The sequence below is a fragment of the Notechis scutatus genome, chromosome 2, assembly GCF_049901735.1.
Source record: "Notechis scutatus isolate UNSWTSFEM ecotype Mainland chromosome 2, rNotScu1.2, whole genome shotgun sequence".
Lineage (NCBI taxonomy): Eukaryota > Metazoa > Chordata > Lepidosauria > Squamata > Elapidae > Notechis > Notechis scutatus.
This window is the reverse complement of record NC_142010.1, coordinates 73704504-73725462: the sequence shown is the minus strand read 5'-3', so window position 1 is coordinate 73725462 and position 20959 is coordinate 73704504. Positions and strand designations below refer to the sequence as shown.

General features: G+C 36.7%; 2 protein-coding genes across 5 annotated transcripts in view; one reads left to right on the top strand and one right to left on the bottom strand.

The window, feature by feature from the left end:
- FAM114A2 (family with sequence similarity 114 member A2) overlaps positions 1 to 8500 on the bottom strand; it is a 39819-nt gene extending 31319 nt beyond the window's left edge. For 2 of the 3 annotated variants that reach the window (XM_087955115.1, XM_026685809.2), the window contains exons 1-8: positions 8376 to 8500; positions 7909 to 8017; positions 5344 to 5537; positions 4191 to 4290; positions 2690 to 2785; positions 2135 to 2247; positions 391 to 525; positions 39 to 197 (exon numbers count right to left, since the gene is read on the bottom strand). In XM_087955115.1, coding sequence (XP_087811241.1) covers positions 39 to 197; positions 391 to 525; positions 2135 to 2247; positions 2690 to 2785; positions 4191 to 4290; positions 5344 to 5523 — 783 coding nt within the window. In that variant the 5' untranslated portion in view covers positions 5524 to 5537; positions 7909 to 8017; positions 8376 to 8500. The remainder of the gene's footprint in view (positions 1 to 38; positions 198 to 390; positions 526 to 2134; positions 2248 to 2689; positions 2786 to 4190; positions 4291 to 5343; positions 5538 to 7908; positions 8018 to 8375) is intronic. The other variant, XM_026685801.2, reaches the window with a different exon arrangement.
- A 72-nt stretch (positions 8501 to 8572) lies between these two features.
- On the top strand, positions 8573 to 15976 carry MFAP3 (microfibril associated protein 3). Of its 2 annotated transcripts, none has more exons than XM_026685791.2 (3): positions 8573 to 8631; positions 11274 to 11677; positions 12392 to 15976. In XM_026685791.2, the coding sequence occupies exons 2-3, from the start codon at positions 11395 to 11397 to the stop codon at positions 13147 to 13149; spliced, it is 1041 nt and encodes a 346-aa protein (XP_026541576.1). In that variant the 5' UTR covers positions 8573 to 8631; positions 11274 to 11394; the 3' UTR covers positions 13150 to 15976. The 2 variants fall into 2 exon arrangements, with proteins under 2 accessions (XP_026541576.1, XP_087811242.1); XM_087955116.1 differs by lacking the exon at positions 8573 to 8631 and adding an exon at positions 9506 to 9706.
- Positions 15977 to 20959: the final 4983 nt, after the last annotated feature.

Here is a 20959-nt window from a genome sequence, read left to right as displayed (position 1 = left end):
TCCTTGATCATAAAAAAAAATTGCTTAAAGTCATTTACCTTTGATTCACTCTCTCTGGAAAGCATCTCTAAGGCTTCCAAATGAGAAAGCCCCTGAAACTCATCAAAAAGCAATCCATAATGTGCTTTCTTCTCTGTAGTCATGGAAACATCAGCAGCTGTCCTCTGTTGTTCTCTTTCCTTGGCCTCTCGCAAGACCTACAAATAAAGAAGTTGAAGTGTGACAACAGCAGCATTAAAAAAAATGGCATGGAGAGAGAAAATGTTGCAGCTATAAATTAGGTCGTGAACTATTCTGTTGATTGATAATTTATTAATTATCAGAAATTTATTAATTATCAGAAAGGATCAGAAATTAATCGCTCCCAGGTTTCCTAAGGGAAATCCATACCTGAGATAGTGTGGAATTTCTGTTCATCAAGCCTTTTGTTTTCTTAAATCCAGGATCACCTTCAGCTATCACGTCCATAGTCTTTTTACCAATGTATTCTAATGCATCCAGACTTCCACTTATCACTGTTTTCCCCTAAAAGAGAGAGAGAGAGAGAGAGAGAGAGAGATTTTTGCACTTTTTAAGATATAGCTTTGAAAGAAAGAATTTTTTTGTTTTATGATAGATATACTGTAAGTGCACATTTGAACTTCCAGAAGCCAAATGTTCAAAATACAAGATTGATTTATATCATTTTCCTTGGGAAACAAGGTAGCAAAGCGGGGCACAAATAAATAGTAGTGAACATGTGTTGACAGAAAGAATTTCCAGAGTATGGTTTTATAACCCTTGAACTGGCTACATAAAAAAGGCTCAGCTATGAGCGTATATCATGAATGTCAAATTTGCATCACCACCACCCATCACTGCCGCCCATCACTACCTCCGTCCATCCCATTTTTGGCCTCTGTGTTTTTGGCCTCCGTGTGTCCCATTTTTGGCCTCCGCGTGTCCTGTTTTCAGCCGGTTCTAGGCAGCAGGGATTGGCGGGGATCAGCCACCTGGAACGGGCCAAAAATGGAACATGCAGAGTCCCAAATGGGGTGCGTGGAGTCCAAAAATGGGACATGTGAAAACCGCCAATCAACTGCTCGTGCTCAATCAGGCTGTGCTGAAGCTGACCAGACTGTTTGCTGTTTGCTGCAAGGAGGCAAATTGCTGGGAGGCAAAGGCTAAAGGGCGGGAGCCGACGGGTGGGCAGGGCTTCAGCAAAATTCGCTCTAAGATACACAGACATTACCATCCACTTTTGCGGGGAGGGAGTGCGTCTTATAGTGTGACATTTACAGTAAGTAAGCTACTTTTAATAAGTATTTTATCCCATTCTGTATTTTAATGATTTATTATTATTACATCTTCAGTATATCTTGACATTTTAAATGAAGATATATTTTGCTTCATGAGAATTTCTGTTCAGAAAACCAAGTTATAAAATAACATGAAATGATAACAACATTCAAATACTAGTGTTTTATAAATGCATTACATCTTCATCCCAAACCAAGTTGTATATTTCAACAACATGACTAATTGTTAGTGAAATTCATAGCCTATTAAGTTTATATATCCTTTTCACTCTGGTCCAATTAAATTTCAAATATCAATTAAAGAATTTGCTAAAGTTTAGTCTAATTCTTTATAATAGGAAAAGGCTTGTAATTCAAGACCCCTAAACAGATAATATAATTTACTGGCAATCAAATAATCAATAATTTACTGGCAATAAACAAAGCGATTATTAAAGATAAAGTACGAAAAGAACTGGATTCCCGACTGACAACGTAATGAACCTTCACAGAGCCAGGGAGAAGGTTGGAGAAAGAATCCAAAGACTGTTAGGGAAGCACCAGGTGCAGAAGGAATAGCGGCTAAATGTAACCAGGACAGATAAGGTTACAAAGAGACTCAAAACTAGTGTGCACCTCCAACTCTCTGGGATGTAAGAGGGAAAGAAGGAAAAACACAGGCAGACTAGCAAGGTCCTATTATTATAGCCAATCTCAAACACAGGATGTATACTTCTAGTTTTTGGTGGCATCTATTTCCTGATCTGGTCTACTTTAAAGGGCTGACAGGATAAACTGAGGACACAGCAAGATCAAACTAAGATATATCTTAACATAACCCTTTCAATCTCACTCACTGTGCTCTGAACAGCAGAAGAAATAGTAGAAAACATTCCAAAAGCACCACTGAGAGGTGAAGGATTTTCAGTCTCTTTTCTGTCATCACTTACTTCTTCAGAATTCTGGCTTTCTGAAACAAAAACATTCATTTAAGGGTTAAAACTGCCCTTGAATATTTCAAAGTATCCTAAACCCTCTGTAGGCATATAAAACTAAAGAGAGCAATTCTCTGAACCTAACCAGTAGTTCCTGCTGTCAGTTATAAATATCCATTTCTATCTAGACTGGTGTCAAAAACTGAAACTCTGCCATCTTCACACTGCACAGAATCAATGGTTAATCCAAACGCAGGTGTAAGTTTTATATCCTGAACGAAGTACAGCAATAAAAAAGTTGCAAGTGCTTTTCCTTCAGGATATTTCTAAGATACTAGCAACACCAATATTTCTAAGTATTGTTATTTGGCAGTAATATGACAGCCTGATGCTCAGCATATCTTCCATAGAGCATAGATCCCTTCAAAGGTAACAAAGGTCATTATATATAAAATATTTTATGTGCTAAGATATGACCTTTTATTGCATCTCTGGCATCAGATGATAAGTCAGTAGGGTTGGGAATCCCTAGGGATGTTTCTGCTTTTTCAATGACATTTGAGATTCCATGACCTAGAGAAAGAAGAGATCATGTTAACCCTGAGGGAGAAAAAAATAAGACAAATTGCCCAAGCAAGTAAAATCAATAGGATGCAAAGAGAGAATTTTGGGGGGGCGGGGCGGAGATGATTCTAACAGTCTTAGACCTGTACAAGGAATGTGTCTATAAGGAATCTATTAGCACCAAAAACTCTAAGGAGTTCCTTAAGAAACTACTTTAGTAAACAAAATTTGAAATAAAATTAAAATATAGTACATCCTGACTAGGATCCACCAGTAAGAGCTGAAAGAAACAATCAGTGCCTGAGCTATAAATGAGATAGTAACTAAAATTACATAAAACGTAACATGTAAAATTACAAGATTACGATTTCTAAAATTTACATGGAGTGAGATAATATCTGAAGTTGTATAAAATTTGATAATATCTAAAATTACATAAAATACTTCTTTGGAGCAGGAGCTTGACCTATCAAGGTCCAGATCTTCCATGCTGCTACCTAAACTTAGCCATATGCACTGCAATAAATGGCAGCTCATCTGTGCTTAGGCCAGGTCAGAACAATCAGGATCACTAATCAGAGGAAGAATCAATCTGGTTTGAATGGCTCTTCAAAAGGAGTAACAAAGAAGAACGTGTTCTAGGGTTTCCAGAGCCACAGTGCTGCAATGGTTAGAATGCAGTATTGCAGGCTAACTCTGCCCACTGCCAAGAGTTCAATCCTGACTGTCTCAAGGTTGACTCAACCTTCCATTCTTCTAAGGTCAGTAAAATGAAGACCCAGATTATTGGGGTCAATATGCTGGCTCTGTAAACCACTTACGAGAGGCCTGAAAAGCACTATGAAGTGGTGCTATTGCTATTGCAGCTCTCCTGAACCACACTTGTACTATTTTATATTTGCCATCCGACACTGCAAAAGAAAGAGAATGGCAAGAGCAAAATTTCCTATGGCTGTGTGACAATGTGTGACAATGCATCTATTGATGCATCTATTGATGACAGGAAGGCTGGGGTCCTCGTAAATCTGTACTGTCCAAGCAAGCAAAATAAGTCAATAAGATGTATTCTACTGTTTTGTTTTGTCTAGCCATTAGCTTGATCTCAATTTTATACGGTTCCTTTATATTTTCAATTAGAGATAACATATCAACCTTTAAGAGCTTGTAAAAGCTGTGTAGGTTTGAATTGGTTGAGTGATGCATAATCAAAAGACCAAGATATACTTACTGTTCTATAAATACATATTTTTTTAAAAAAAAATTGATCTTGCTCTATATTTTTCTTTACTTTTTGTAAAGAAAGCTATTTTGTGGTTGCCCCATTAACTTCTAAAGAAAAAAAAAACTAGAAAAGAAAGTTAATTGGATTTGTAAAGTAGGTTCTATGAATCTGCTAAGTTTTAGCTATCCTTACCAACAGTGGCCATTGTAGCAGAAGCACTTGAAAGCAATGATTTCCCCCAGTTTCCCCAATATCCCCATCCTGTTTGAGTCTTCTCAATGGGACCTGAGACCTAAGTAAAAGAGAACAAGGTAAGCAGTTATTTTTTCCTTTTTTAAATAACCAAACTATTAAAACTAATTTCTAGCAAAGGAAATATATGGAAAAAATAAATAATACATTTTTACATCACTATTTTACAGAACATTCTTTTCTTTCTGTTAGCAAATTTGAATGCTTAATGGGGAAGCTGATAAACATTCAAATAAAAAATAATGTTCTGTTCCAAATAAAAGGGGATTCTTATTAATACAATATGAAGCATTATTTAAAAACATTAAACATATAGTAGTATTCAAATTTATCAATACTATGAGAAAAACCATTTGTATTTGTTAACTATATTGTGTTAATACTACTCTTCATCTCATGTGAATCAATTTGGTCAAGAATAGGAAAATATTCTCTTAATAAATAAACTGTGTATTTATTTCTATGTTTCAGCAGTTATAGTCACCTATGCAAGCAGACCTATAGTAACAGAATGGTTACAAAATGCTTTCAAATTAATGCCATAAAAAGTAAGGATATATATTTTATTTATATTATTATTCTAAGTTCCTAAAATAACATGTAATTAACTTGATTGCACATGATGTATTTATCTTTCTTAAGAACTCAGAAGGATACTCAATACACCAAGAAGAGCCTCGGTGGCGTAGTGGTTAGAGTGCAGTACTGCAGGCCACTTCTACTATTAGGTGCCTGCAATTTGGCAGTTTAAATCCCACCAGGCTCACGGTTGACTCAGCCTTCCATCCTTCTGAGGTAGGTAAAATTTGGACCGAGATTGTTGGAGGCAATATGCTGACTCTGTAAACCACTTAGAGGGCTGTAGAGCACTATAAAGCAGTATGTAAGTCTAAGTGCTATTGCTATACAATCCAACTGCAGATTAAAATTGATAGATTCCATTTAAATTACAGAGTTACAATAACTTACTTTAGACAGCACACCCCCTGCCCCCCCCCCAAAAATGTTTCACTTTGGAAGATAGAGTGAATATTTTGAGATAAAACTGAAAATTATTGACATATTTTAACATAAATAGTAATATATTTTGCACCTGGGGCTCTTGTGCTCCACTGAGCTCAGTGATTTTGGCTTCTGGTTTTTTCTGGGTCATGCATGTAGGTTCGACTTCCTCACCATTATTCTTGATCACTTCTTCATCCACTGTCTTCTGCACGTTTTCATCAGGTTCACCCACATCTTCTCTCAGTGATTCATTTTCCATTTGGGACATGACCAAAGCATATCCTTGTTTTATAAGTAATTGTTATAATTATTTATTTAAGCTTAATGCAACATATATTTTTAACTTAAATTGAGCCCATTTGACTAGTTGAAAAAAGCACATCAGTACAGTAAAACAGTTTACATACTACTAAGTATGTAAAATCAGATCTGAGTTTGGAGAACACAGAAAGGTTTCCAGAAAGCCTATAGCACAATTTATCTGGAAAATGAGATTGATAGAAATAGTTTATTATTTGCTAGATTATCCAGACAATCTAAACATTAGCTAATTTTGACAATTATAAATATTAAAGCACATGCATAATACAATACTATGCATGTTTACTCAGAAGCATCTCTGATTCAGTGGTTTGCATAGGGATATCACTCAAGCAAGATCAAAAACAGGCATATTAGAATAATTATTTGTTATTTCAATTCCATTGAGAAAATATAATAATAAAATAAAATATTTTACTGAGAATCTCTAGATTCAACATTCCATACTTAAATAGCTATTTTCCTCTCCCTTAAGCTAGCAGGAAGAGGAGAAAAATAGTAAATCCTTTGTTTGGCATATATATAAATTAATAACTAGAATGGCTTTGAAATTAATTGCAAAGCAATTAGATAACAAAACGCATTATTTATTTTGCAGAAATAATTTCAAATGAAATAGAGCTTCCCACATGATAGCAATTCTTAAACTCTACATACTCCTAAATCTGGAATATTGTGAACAGCTAAGTCGTAATAGGTACAATTACTCTTCCTAGTTTTGATCCCGCTTATATATGTGCAGCTATGGCTAGAAATGTCTTTGTCCAATTTAGTCTACAATACCAGTTTCAAATATTTCTGACCATGGTGATTAATAATTGGATCATTTCATCACTTCAAGTCATTTCACATGAAGCTGAATATTTTCAATGCCCAGAGGTTTCAGACCATAATGGCAAAAAAGCTATTAAAACCAAAATATGATTCTAAAAACACATCACTATATTGCTAAAACAATGGCTTCATATTTCTTTTAAGGCCTTATATAGGTTACAGTGTTTATTTTTATGTGTTTAATTATTTAATAATATCCTGCCTTATAGGATTCAGGACCAAAGTATCTTCATGTTTTCTACTTTTTTGCTTATTTAGATTGATTACACAAATTCTGCTATTGTCTCAATGTTTAATTAAATACATTTAGAATAAATACAACCAATTATTTGCATAGAACAAAGCATGTTCTTGTCTTCTACTTCACACAGACTTTGAAAATACTATAAGTGATCTATCTTGTTCCCTCTTTGCTAGCTTTCCACCTTATTTAAATTAATATGAGCTTTTGTTACACATTCTGCACTTATTGGGCTGCTGTTTTTTTGTTTTGTGTTCATTATCTGAAAGTGGAAGAATATGAATAATTTGCATAATAGATAGCTACTCTATGACTCTTGAGACAAGTTTTATACAGCTTTTCATTTAATATGTGGATGATGACATCATCCCAAGGGGATATGCCAAGTTGTTTTAATAAGAGTGGGAAAGTGTTAGAAACATGAGCATTTGAACAACAGAAATCAAAGGCCAACACTCAGATACATTATCATTTCAAAAAATACAAAAGTAAAAGCATGTAACAGTATTCTGGTTTAACTAGAAAAATAATGTGCTTCTAATGTATCAAAAAGTGTGAAAAACCTCGGTCTATTTTGAGAAATAGAAATGAACTGGTGTTTCAAGGTAATTTATATTATCAGATTCCTACATTCTTTCCTGCTTTTGCCCCCTTCTCCCCAACCTAATTGTAGGATAGGCCGATATATCTGAGTATAAATGTGAGATGAATCATAATTTCAAAGAAATAATTGCCTTTACTCATTGGTTACAATGAGAATTACCTATTTAGTGTCTTGCAGTTAACATATGAACTCATGCTAGAATTTTGTTTTTTATAAAGAAAACCAGAGTTAATACAACCATCCCTCACTTTTCTTTGTGTTTCCTTCAGACAATCTTCCCAGTGTAGCATATGATGCCTATCTTATTTTCCAGGCCCAGTGCTGTTATTATGCATACTTACTCATAGAGTATCCCACTTATCCAAATGACCTTTCAGCCAACTGTTGATATTTAGAGTATTACATCAGCATTGCATAAGGTTCAAAGACTTTAGTCATACAATTTTACATAAGAAAGGCGGAAAAAGAAGAAGAAAACAATGTGGAGAAAGGGATAAAGTTAAGTTTATTAAATGCAGCAATCAAGAGGGAGGAGGAGGAAATAGTAAAGAATAGGTAAAATGTAAGTAGGAGTAAGTAAAGACATGTTTAACTACAAAAGCCACTTTTGTTCCAGGATGCAACCACTGGTATGAGAAAGAAGAGACACCTACCTGAATTTAGAAGATCGACTCCAGCCAAATTGTAATTACCAGTCCAAACTCAGCTACTTCTGTCGGATTTAAAAGATCAAAATCTAAAACAAAAGGATCTTCTGAGAATCTGTGGGCAGGGCAAGTAAATACAGAAATCTTTTATTACTCTTTCTCTGACGCATATGCACTCCAGCAAATCAACCTTCTGTTGAAACACTGAAACAAAACACGAAAGACTGCAACTACCATTCTCCCTCCCTAGCCAGAAGCCCACTGGGAGTTGTAGGCAAGGAAAGCGGGGCGGGGGGGCTCGGAATATATTCAAGAAGGAAGGACCCTCATCCCGAAGGGAAGATTTATTCCACTCAGCTTGCATGGATTCTAACTGGCATCATCACTAAATGAAATTTATGGGAATAAATGTTCCTAACCAGAGCAAAGCAGCAAAGGCATAAAAAAGGCATTTTCAAGTAAGAAAAATACACCTTGTTATAGAAACATACTCGAAGCGCGGGGACTGTCCACTCCGGACTCTGCAGCCTTTTCTCCACTGAAATATCACACCAGAAACAGCCACGTCTCTATGGCCTCCAACACGCCAGATTACTGTACCTCAACCATGGAGAGGAGGAGAGAGCGTCACTGAACCAGAAGTCAGGTGACCTCGCTTTTTTGTTGTTGCTGTTGCCGGATATGACGAATTTGCAAGAAAAATTACCGACCCGGCTGGTAGTTGGACAGGTAGGGCTGGTTGTCTTAGGGGAGATGGGCATAAGGCCCGAGAAGGGAATCCGCCGCCGACGCTCCTCGCGGCAATCAAGAGGGGCGGGGCGGAGGGAGAAATGGATTGACGTTGTGGTTTTGATAGTCTTTGCACCCCCGGAGCTCTGTTGGTGGGATCGCTGTCCGCCAGGAGTGCCGGATTATTGCGCCGCGAATAGGCCAGGCTGTTACTGCTTCGCCCGTGTATTGGAGAAGTAATGCAGATACAGTAATTGGGTTAGATACTCTAACTCTGAGGTGGGGAACGAGGGCCCTTTTATGACTTGTGGACTTCAACTCCCAGCATTCCTGAGCATGATCTTGGGTGGCTCAGGAATGCTGGGAGTTGAAGTCCACAAGTCATAAAAGGGCCCTCGTTCCCACCTCTGCCCTAACTCAAAAAGGTCGGAGAAGGAGCCTGCGTGCGGCTATCTCAGTCTGGTTTCTCAAGATGAGCTAGGGCCACAGATTTTTCAGGCAGCTTTAACTCGAGGCAGTCTCACTTTGCCTCTCGATGGAGTAATGATAACCATAGTAGTAGTAAACCCTGAGAAGGATGTAGCCGGTTTGGTGTAGTAGTGGTTAAGGCACCAGGCTAGAACCTGGGAGGCCTGCAGTTTTATTTCCGGCTTAAATATGTAGCCAGCTGAGTGACTTTGGGCCAGTCATTCTTTCTCCCAGCCTTAGATCGATTAACAGAGTTGAAGGGACCTTGTAGGTCATCTAGTCCAACCCTCTGCCCAAGCAGGAGACCCTACACCATTCCTATCCGATGACAGTCCAGTCTCTTCTTGAAAGCCTCCAGGGATGAAGCTCCCACAACTTCTGAAAGCAACTTCTGTTCCATTGGTTGATTGTTCTCCCTGAAAATTTCTCCTTATTTCCAGATTGAATGTCTCCTTGTTCAGTTTCCATCCATTATTCCTTGTCTGGCCTTCAGGTGCCTTGGAAAATAGCTTGACCCCTTCCTCTCTGTGGCAGCCCCTCAAATATTGGGAAGAAGGCCAGGGCAACCACTTCCAAAGTTTTCTTGTCAAGAAAACTGCAGGAACAGGTACAAGCAGTGTCCAGAGTTAGTCACCCCAAATAAATAAATGAATAAACTCAGAAGAATATCCAAAGAAAGGGTGTATAAGAGCTTCAGTCTACAATTGGACAACAAGCATTCCAAAAATTTAACACCAGAGATTCCAGAAACATCTGCATTGTGATTTCGATCTCTCTACACACACACACACACACACACACACACACACACACACACATACACACACACCTTGTTTCTCCTAAATATTGTCTGTGCCTACCTCTGGATTATTTCAGTAACATGAAATATGAGTACCCAGTGATATCTTTGCTGAATTAGATTCCAGAGTTGTTCAATTATCTTGAATTGCCTGAATAATTGCATTAGTTATTATGAAAGCTGGTGTTGTGATGCAGTTAATCCTAGTAAGTATAGCTAATAATTCTTAAGAAACCTTTGGGGACTGGATGTAAAATGTCAAGCTCAGCTCCTTGTTGCTTCCTGCACATATTTGTTGCCTTCAAAAATATTTTTTATTTAATCCAAAGATTAATTCAAAAGTATGTTTTTAATTAATTGTTGTGTTTTATATTAGTTGTTAGCTAATATGTAATGGTAATGTACAAAATAATTTAGTAGTGAGGGATTCAGTTTGTAAGGTATGGAAAATAACAGCAATCACTGGATTAGGAAAGATTAGATAGCAAAAAAAGTGAGGAACAATGAAAAAAATCAGTAGCATTCAAAACTATTGTGTGTTATGCAAACTTGGTCCATATCTTAGGGAGCATATGCAATTGGTGCATATAATTACCTCGAGCTTCTGAAAGCTGGTTATTTTCTCAGAAATAAGAGACTAATTATCACTTCTGATAAGATTCTATGAGGCTTTACTAAAATAAATAAAATTGGGGAAGGCATTTATTAAATACCTAACACTTCTTAAAACTAGTAACTCAAGCATCATATAAGTCTTGGGTTTTTTCAGTATTAGAATTATTTTAGACTTGAGATCAGTTACTAGATCTTTTGACTTATCTTTCATTTCCATTTAGCAAATAATAAAATACAAATAGGAGCTGTATTGTTATTTTTCCCCCCAAAACGTTGAAGGAAGGTGTTATGTGAACTAATCAGTTATATGCGAACTAATCAGTTTAATGTAATGTGAACTAATCAGTTATATGGAGTTGATCAGGGAAGAATCCATGGCAAATAAACTACTAAGAAAGCTCAGGTAGGGAAATAGGGGAAGATTCTTGCTTTTTTGATACCAACTTCCATAGATAGAAGGTATTTGTTCCATTGATGTATGCATATGTATGTATATGTGTATCTAGTCCTATAATATAGAAATGAAAATGGGTCATGTTGCCACCACAAATCAGCTACTTGTGTAAGAAAAATATTCTTGCATTTCTTTTTCTTTTGTCTTTTTTGGTTACTAATAAATAAGACTAGTTGCCGTTACGCTGGTTCTAACTCTAATATCCTTTTCATAAGCTAAACAAACCTGTATAGTTTTGTATTTTTAATAACTCGCATTCATATTTTTTAGTATTTTAGTTGGGTTTCTCATGTACTTGTTTTTTAGGCATCTTCAAAGACAATGGTTGATGCATCACTCAATATCTTCTCTGGTGATCAAGATAATGCATATTGTTTCAGTGTCTTCAGTGATTAAATTCAACAAAAGAATCCCTTTATAAGCTTCCATGAAGTTCAGCTGCTGCCTGTTGATTGTGGTTCTTAACCTCAGTGTTTTTGCTCAAGAAAATGTTACTTCCAACCTGACATTTACTGTGGGATCAAGGCCCCTGCCTCTCAACATATCAGTTCTCCCTATCTTTCAAGTCTTGACAAAATATCCAGTTCCTCAGAATATCATAGCAAAAGAAGGTACCTGTGTTTTCATTGAATGTAATTTGAACATTAGCCAGCAGGACACCATATTCTGGTACAACTCAAAGGGGCATCTTCTGGAGCAAGGTGGAAGAGGTAAGAGCATATTCGTCTAAATTTACAATAAGCTTGACCCAATGTATAATGCTCATAGAGGTTTTCTTTGTCACATTCTGTAAAAAGTACAAAGGGGAAAAAAATAACAGATGTGAATCCCATCTGTAGGAATCAAGTTTATATTGTATAGACAAGAGTTTTTTAAGAAAATTGAAAGCTTAAATCAAAGTTGCTGCAATGATTTAATGTATTGTTTAAAGATCATTATTTTGACTATTACAGACTCTGGATGAGAAAATCCCATTGCATGCAGGCATTAAAATATTTTATCCAAGTATCCACTTTCTGTTATTCTCTATAGAATTTAACTACAATTGCAGTGAAAATATTCATAATTGGATATTTTCATAGGGATGAAAAGGAAAATAAATGCATAACATTAATCCAAAATAAAAAGTAATTGTAGACAATCTGGTACAGGATATTGTTTTCCTGCTAAGCTTCATGTGATTTATATTTGTTCTACAGCAGTTTTTAAAATTCAGAACAGCTACCAGAATTAAAGGCAGAGTAGAATAAAAGAATACTTAAAATCAGTTTATAAATAATTAGAGAGAAATTCTGGGCATATATTTATTGGGAGATAGGACCATAACTGAAATGGTCCCATCTTTTGTGCATGCTGCTCTAAGAAACATAAAAGCATAACTTGAACTTGCAATGTTTTTTAAAAAATTCTATTTGTGTCTTTAGATGGAAGACTGGTGATTTCTGACAATATCCTCAATATCACAGGTGTAATATTTGCTGACCGGGGACGATATACTTGCAGTGTCACAAATGAAAATGGCACCTCTTATTATTCAATCACCCTCAGAGTGGTCTCCACCTCTGGAGACATGGGCATTTATTACATGATTGTCTGCCTAGTTGCTTTTACCATCATCCTTATCTTAAATATTACACGCCTGTGCATGATGAGCAGCCATCTTCGTAAAACAGAGAAAGCCATCAATGAGTTCTTCAGAACTGAAGGGGCTGAGAAACTACAGAAGGCTTTTGAAATAGCCAAACGCATTCCTATTATTACCTCTGCCAAAACTCTAGAGCTGGCCAAAGTCACCCAGTTTAAAACCATGGAATTTGCTCGATACATTGAAGAACTTGCCAGAAGTATCCCTCTACCACCTCTAATCCTTAACTGCAGGGCCTTTATGGAAGAAATATTTGAAGCTGTGCATGTTGATGACCCTGATGAAGTAGGAGATGGAGTGAAACAGACCCAAGCACTTGGTGCCCAAGAGGGACTGTATCCCTCAAACCCAGAAATAAAGCGCAGTAATTCACCAGCAGGAGATTCAGATGATGGTTCAGTGAATGACCACTGCAAAGAAATAGCTGTGGAGGTATCTGTCCATCTTCAGTCAGAAGCACAAAGCATTGATACTGTTTCTCACGATAGTGTCCCCTCCCTGCCATCAGAGGATGGTCTGAGGGCTGAATCCAAATAGAATAGCAAAGCTACTTGTATGATGTTCCTTCTGATTTGGGAGAATGCTCTCAAAGAGAAAAGGGAAAATGCCACCATAGTCTCAGATGCATGATCCCTGTTTGTTTTTTGTTTTAACTTTTGTTAGGTGACTGTAAAATCAGCGTAGATGAAGTTATTTTAAAATTCTTATTATGACTAATCTTAGAAGTATTTTGCAGCAAGAAATCCTTTCTATCAATTATTGATTACTCCAGTTATAACAGAGTGGACAAACTTTTGTTGGCTGGTGTAGTACAGTTTATTATATTTGTGAGAGAAAGATTGCAGCAAAGGGGGCACCGATGGCATGATACCATGAAAAATAACGGGATTTTGTGAGACACCCCACCCCCCCCCCATTTTCAGTGAGCTAAGACTAAAAGAGGTACACACCTTTGCTTGCCCCTAAAAACTAAAATGAAGGCTGATGAGTTATCTGTTCATGAGATACAGCAAAGTAATACATTGATATAAATCGTTTTTGTCATGTCTACCCAGAAACTTAAATTCTTATATGTGCTCAGTTCTTTTATTAAAAGAACTTCTTTTATTACAGTTCACAAGTGTGTTGCATAAGAAATTATAGGTCTTTTGAAAAAAATGCTATAAGGAGACTGTGATTGCTATAACTGAAAACTATGTGAAAAACTTATGAAATATCCAGAGATTCAGTTGTCTGTATTTGTGTTCCTATTAAGTGTTTGCATTAGAAAATAAGAACCCAAGTACAACCTTTGCATTGCAGTTAAGGACAAACCACTTAAATATTTTGCTAATTGCCAAATATTTTCATAAATGAGGATTGTTTTCTTGGTTTACTCACAATATCAGCTTTTAGAATATTATTTCATTTCATTGCAGTGCTGAAATGACAAAATCTTTAGGTTCCCTCTGTTACTATGATAAAAGCAGTGACAACTTTGGTACCGGTGACTATTTTGAAGTGTCTGTAGCAACCTCATTTACAATTTCAGCTTTCTTCTTGGAGCAGTGTGTTCTTAATTGTTAATATTAAGTGGCCAATGTTGAAGACAATGTCATTCCATAGCAGTTATTAAGTGTTCCATGAAAATCACCTGGGGGAAGCTGTTAACATGAGCCAATGATAATTTGGATGAAAAAGCTGCACAGTTAGAAAAGTAGGCTGAGAATTGTTATCTATGGAGTAATATTTGGCCTGGCCCCAATAAAAATCCTGGGGAAACCTCAAATAACAACACCATTATGCAACAATCAACTTTAATACAGACATTTGGCTGATTCCGCATGTTCAGCAGTGTAATTGCTTACTAGAGCTTTGTTGGCACAGCAGTTATTCTGCTGACTGCCAGGAGTTCAATCCTGACCAGCTCAAGGTTGATTTAGCCTTCCATCTTCTCAAGGTCTGTAAAATGAGGACCCAGATTGTTGGGGGCAATATGTTGACTCTGTAATCTGCTTTGAGAGGACTGTAAAGCACTATGAAGTGGTTTAAGTGCCATTGCTACTGCTTGAGGTTATAGATATGAAATAATATAGTTAAATTTCACAAACAGACACAAACCTTGTAAATTCAAAACTAAATTGTTGAGGATTTAGTTTGGTCAGTTGTTGCCTGCTGTTCCCCTCACATAACTTTGTATGAAGCTTTTAGCTGTCTGAAAAATTACTTCACATAACTGCAGTGATGCAATCCATTATATCATCATCTACTATAAGCAGATCTTCCTTATACTTTGAGGTCACATTTGCTAATGAAATAAGATTGTCCTTTCTCTTCCAGCCATTTGAATTAACCCAGTTCATATATGCTTTTTTTTTTTCGCATGGGGGCAACAGCCTTAACACATAATTTCCTTTTTAGCTTTAAAAAAACTGACAAATATATTTGACCCATAATCTAGAAAGTTAAAATCGTGCAAGTCTAAATTTATGATAGATATGAAATCCCTCTTGCTCTAGCAAAAGTTGAAGAAACATAATTTTTGAAGGAATCTGTTATGTTTATAGCACATGTGGGTGGCAAGCAGTAGTAGTAATGGCACCTGGGAGTTGGAGTCATTGGCAGTAATACCCATCTGTTTAGCAGATTGTTTAAGAAAACATTTACCTCACAATATTTAGCTTAATTTTCTTAATATTTGTTTCTGTTTCTGAAACAAATTAGATCGTGCAGGCTTAAGCTTGGCAAAGGGATATGTAAATGTAGAATGCTATTCCTTTTTGTCCTATAAATCATTTTTATGTATAACCTGTAAAAAGAGAGGATCTTGGTTTGTATCACTTTCTCTGGAACAAAGGCAGGACGGAGATGAGCAATTAATTTAGATGGATTAGATGTAAAAAACATGCATGGTAAATATTGTGCAGTGTGGATAGTTGTTTTTTTAAGCATATATTTTTACCAAATATTCTTGTAGTGTTATGAACACATTTGGAGAACTATTGTGGGTGGTATGTACTTGTTTAAAAAATTGATGTAACATTATGAAAAAAAACAATGCAAGACTTCTCAAATGGCCAACAGATTTTTATGAATAATTGGGGAAAAAGCCCAGCCCTAAAGGTATTATTACCGAACATTGATTGGAGTTTCTGCCTGTGTACATTTTGTGTGTAAACTAATTTATGTTAGTAGACATGAAGTTGTATTCTCATTTCTTTAGCTGTAGTGCTTTGTGAAAGTATTAGAAAACTTAATTCTGTTCACCAAAATGTGGTTTCAGCATTACATTTGTAGCTTGGGAGTTGCCACAGTTGTATTTCATACTTTTATATAAAAGTAACATGGTGCTTTCTTTCAACAATAAAATCTACTATTAAATGCCTGAACTGTGTTTCTGGTTTTATGTATTATTATCTGTAAACTATATCCTATATGCCATTTTAATGCCTTAAAACCCTGCAGCCATATGCAATCATTTACATATGTTATATATAGAAGTATTTGTAGGCTTCTGCCATTTTCGCCAGTTGGTCCTCTGTAAGATATGCATTATTAATTGATTTTCTATCTGGTTACATGAAAAATAAGAAAAGCAACCATTATATATAAATCTGCTTTTGAAATATCTAAGCATTACATGATGCCTATAACAATAGGGATTTAAAATGCAAAAATAATCAACAAATAAGCTTGCCTGAATTTTGCTTTAGTGTGTCCATATCGAAAGAACTGCAAAAAATAGAAACTGTAGCAGCACCAACATTCTGGTTTTATCTCACAGTCTAATATCATCATATAGTGTTTCTTTGTCTGATATCTTCCAGACATACTGAACTAAAGTTTCCATTATAATTGAGTAGAAAACCATTGTATGACCTCCTTCTCAGAGATCACAGCGGAGCCTCAAGTACCATGCTGCTTTTCTGCTTTAAACTTCCCTTCCATTTTCTCATTTCTTACACAGTACTCCTCTGTTGTATCTGAATATTGATCACTGAGGAGCACACAGTTGCTTCCTTGTCATCTTATTCCTGTTTTGAAAGCCCTTGCAGCCCTTCACTCTTTGGGCAGCCTTTCCATACAGTTCTCAGGTGAAATCTTTCAAGGGTTCTTTCTCTAGGATTTGTTTCTTGAGCAACATCTTATCCTGCCTTTACCCTAGCTTCATAACTTTTTTTCATCCACAACACTCAGCCCTTAGCTTAAATTTGCTAAGCACTATATATAATACTACAGAAAGCTCCTACCTATTCTTCATTCCTAAATCAAGATATAGCACAATCAACAGTTCACTGGAGGAATCTTTATCAAAATAAAGTGCTGTGTATACATACCGATCGCCCATCCTTGGATAAGCCAACCCTCTTTTTTAAAAAAAACCAAAATACTGTGAAAAATGTGCCACTTGTGATAAACTAACCCTCAAAATTTATATACCTTTTAATCTTCACGGTTGACTTATCTGTGGGTGGCACATTTTTCACGGTATCTGAGTTAAAAATTCAAGGGTTGGCTTATCCAAGGAGGAGCTTATCTGTGAGTACATACGGGTACTTTAAAATAGTATTACTGTATCTGCTTTCATTCCATTCACACTGTTTGATCATCTAATACAATTCAAGAGGAGACAATTATATAGTGGTTGACAATTCTAAACAAGCCAGTAGAATGTATAATGTGTAATACGAATCATTAAATAATTGGGTAAATTCACAATTCTTGCATAATAGCAAAATCCAAAGAGAATTTAGTGGGCTTAGAGCACCATTAAACATATAAACCCTTCCAACCTAAGAAAAATATCTCTATAAAGCATTTGTGTCTATCTTTTGTTGGTTATCTGCACATATGTATTGGGGGAGACACAACATACTTGGATTTCATTTATTTTTGTGGGGCTTATTTTCAGCTAAATTAACTCACCCATTTCCTTATAAAGAATCATTGTAGACTCAGCCAATGATGGAAACTTGCTGGTAATCATATATTTATATTCAGTTCAGCCTTTCTTAAATGTAAGGGGTTTTTTTAATTGTAATTATATGCATTTAACGCTAGAGGCAGCTGTTGTTTTGAGGAACATGGAGACAATATCAAGTCAGCCAAAATATATCTATTTTTTTAATAAAAAAAAAACTAGCAACCTTGAACTATTTTACTTAGCTGGACAAATAAGTATTCAAGTTTATTATATGTTCATAAGATTATGATTTTGTTTGATATTGGTTTTTGTACTGTTTTATATATCATAACAACCATGTACATAATCTTAGCTAGATAAAATTAGCAGCAGTACTCATTTCAGACATGACAGGAAACTAAAATTAGTTGAAGATCAAAACAAATCCTTCTCTCTTCTTCTTGTAGGTGTGCTGGGGTCCCAGGTTTATCCACATCATTGTAATCAAAGTGTTAGTTTTATGTCCTAGTGCTGCCAGAGAGATATAAAGCAAATAGAGAAAGGGTGAGAAGTAGGAGGAGATAATGATATGGATTAAGACTGTATTCTGATCAAAGAAGTCCAGGTTCAAGTCTGATTAGCCTTGGAAGGTGATAGAGTATTTTGGACTATCAGCTGCCTCATGGCAGCACAGTTGTCCTACACAGAGGACTCATCATGAAGGTCAAGAGGGACTCCCAAGAAAGCCTTAAATCGTACATGGTGACTTGAGGGCCTAAATCTCTTCTACTACCCACAATGAGCTGCTGCCTCAGTGGAGAAACTGCAAGCTGGCCTGCTGCAACACATTGCATTGCAATGGACTTCTCAAACAATTATGGTTAGGTGGTGGTCATTTTGCATTTTATAGGGTGTGGACTAGAACCATGCTAAGTTTCCAAGTTTCCCATGTAAAGTCTGCCACACCAGTTTTCTGAGCACAAAAGGGCACACACATATCCAAAAATTGCAAGCCAATGGCCCAAGCATGAGTTTGATGGTGAAGAGGATGGATAATCATTGTTAATCTGGATTCATTGTGCCGCTGAATCAATTGGTATTGATGTTTTCTTCACATCAGATGTATTTACTGTTCAACTAACATGTGTGCCTGCTTTGCTTCTGCTGCAGAGTCTGTCTACATACAATGACCAGGAACCTAGTTAGTTCAGACACATGCCACGTATATAAGCCAGCAGTAACATACAGATTTTGCATATATATATTCCCAAATGAAGGATATTAAAGTGTGCCTCACTGCTTACTGGTCAGAGAATACAATTAACATTCTATAGTATCCAGATATAAATGCCACAGCCTTTATTTATGAAGGTTCAAGGCTTGGTACCAAAATGCCACCATCTGAGCATCAGGGAGAGCTATCATAAAACTTCAACCAAAAAACTCAGAAGTGTCCATGTGACCCTTGAGTGATACAGGTACTGAAAGTCAAACATGTTACATGGGGGCAATGTGGGGGAAAAGAAGGGCAGGAAGTGAGAAACTGGGGACCTTTCAGATGTTGCTGAAGTGCACCGCCCAGCATCTCACATCATTAGACCGGTTGGCTGGGACTCCAGTACTCATAATCAGAATAAAAACTTCAGCATTGAACGTGACTTTAGCCCTGTCAGTTTGACCTATGGAAAAGTGACTTGCAGGACATCACAGGTAATGTCAATGGGGCTTTCAACAGCAAAGGGTTAAATATCATTTACAGCTGGAAAAGGAAGTAGAGAAGGCAGAATAGTGAGGCAAAGTCACCATTACAGTATAGAGGAGGGCTGGGAGTAAATGATGGTGCATGTAAGGAAACGTTTTATGTTAGGCTGATACATGTCCTGGACTACAAAGGTCAAACTCACTATAGTCTGGTTTAGAGACCTAGCAGTAGCAAATGCTAAGAGCGACAATATTGGTAGACCTCTCCTGTGTGGGAAAGTCTTCTCTAATTTGGTGTTCTCTAAATGTGCCAAAATATAAATCCCATTATTCACAGCTACCATAGCAAATAGCCACATCAGCCAAGTATGATCACACTGAATTATGAATACTTGGTTGATTACAGTTGGGGGGTGCTAGGGTCTGTGGCCAGGAGGGTGGGAATTAGCAACTCTTAGAATCTTCATACTGTAGAATGACTGACACCCTCTTAGATTTCAAAATGCTTACAGCTTGAGAACGCCCTCATAAAAGAGATAGTCTGCAAACTCCATCATACATAAATAGGCTGGAGGAAACAACACTGGACTCATTTCAAAAAGTAAAAGGAATCATTGCTTGGGGCTTGTTTGCTAGCCTTCCCTCTCCTTCCACCCTGCCTCCTTCCATTTGTGCAGCATTTCAAGTGTGAGTAGAACTGTTGGCATATATATAAAATATCAACTACAAAGGCCATAAAGGCTAAAAAGAGAGAAATGCCTGAAAAACACCTGCTGACATCCAGAGTGAGACAGGCATGGAATATATACAATGCAGAATAGCCAGCCATTCTGAAAGCACAATGGGAATACAGAAGTTGTGAAAGCATTAAATGGCCTTAGATTTAATCATCCATCCATGCAGAGAAATAATACTGCTTCAGATCTGTAATTGGATCTGCAGTATCATGGTAAGCCAGTTGAATAAGTCAACAACCACATAATTTCAGCACCACTGCCTAAGAACAACTGAACTAGCATATTAGCTCAACATTGTTTGCTTGCTTGAGTAAAATGGCCCCTTGGTTCCTATTAAAATCTTGGCTTCTAGTTCTAGGCAATGTATTTCCCTCTGTGTGAGACTCTGACCAAATTGCCATTGTGCAATGACTAGAATTTCCAAAACATTAAGATGAATATGTTCCCTTTGGCTGCAATCCTCTGTCCAGTCATGTCCTCCGATAGTCATCTATTTCAGTAGCCATTAAGCATACATAAATATGGGCATCTGAACCAGAAATTAACGATGTCACTTTATAACCTGATGCAGAGGGAAATCTAGAATTGTCGTTTCAATAGGAAGCTGCAGCCAGTCACCTCTCTCAGTAAGCATGCCTGAATGATACACATATTTGCTGCTTTCATATTTTCAGATGCCAATCTAAACAAGGAGCAGTCAGTCTTGTGACCCAAACAGAACACTTTCGAAAAGCTAAGGTCAATCATTTGTCTTTGTGAAAAGCAAAACTTAGGAATCACTTTTGGTCTATAGCTATTCCTTCCTTCCTTCCTCTCCCTTCCCTCCCCCTATTATCGCTTGCTACAGCACTGCAAGATGATGATCATATTATTGATGATCCATGACAATGTCATGTGGGCTCATCCTGGCTCCATTTCTTACGAATTGATATATTTCTTTGAAAAATTGCAGGAATTCAAATATGCATCCTTCAAATAGCTTTTTCTCATTTCTCTCCAATTACATGTAAATGAATGCAGTGATTCT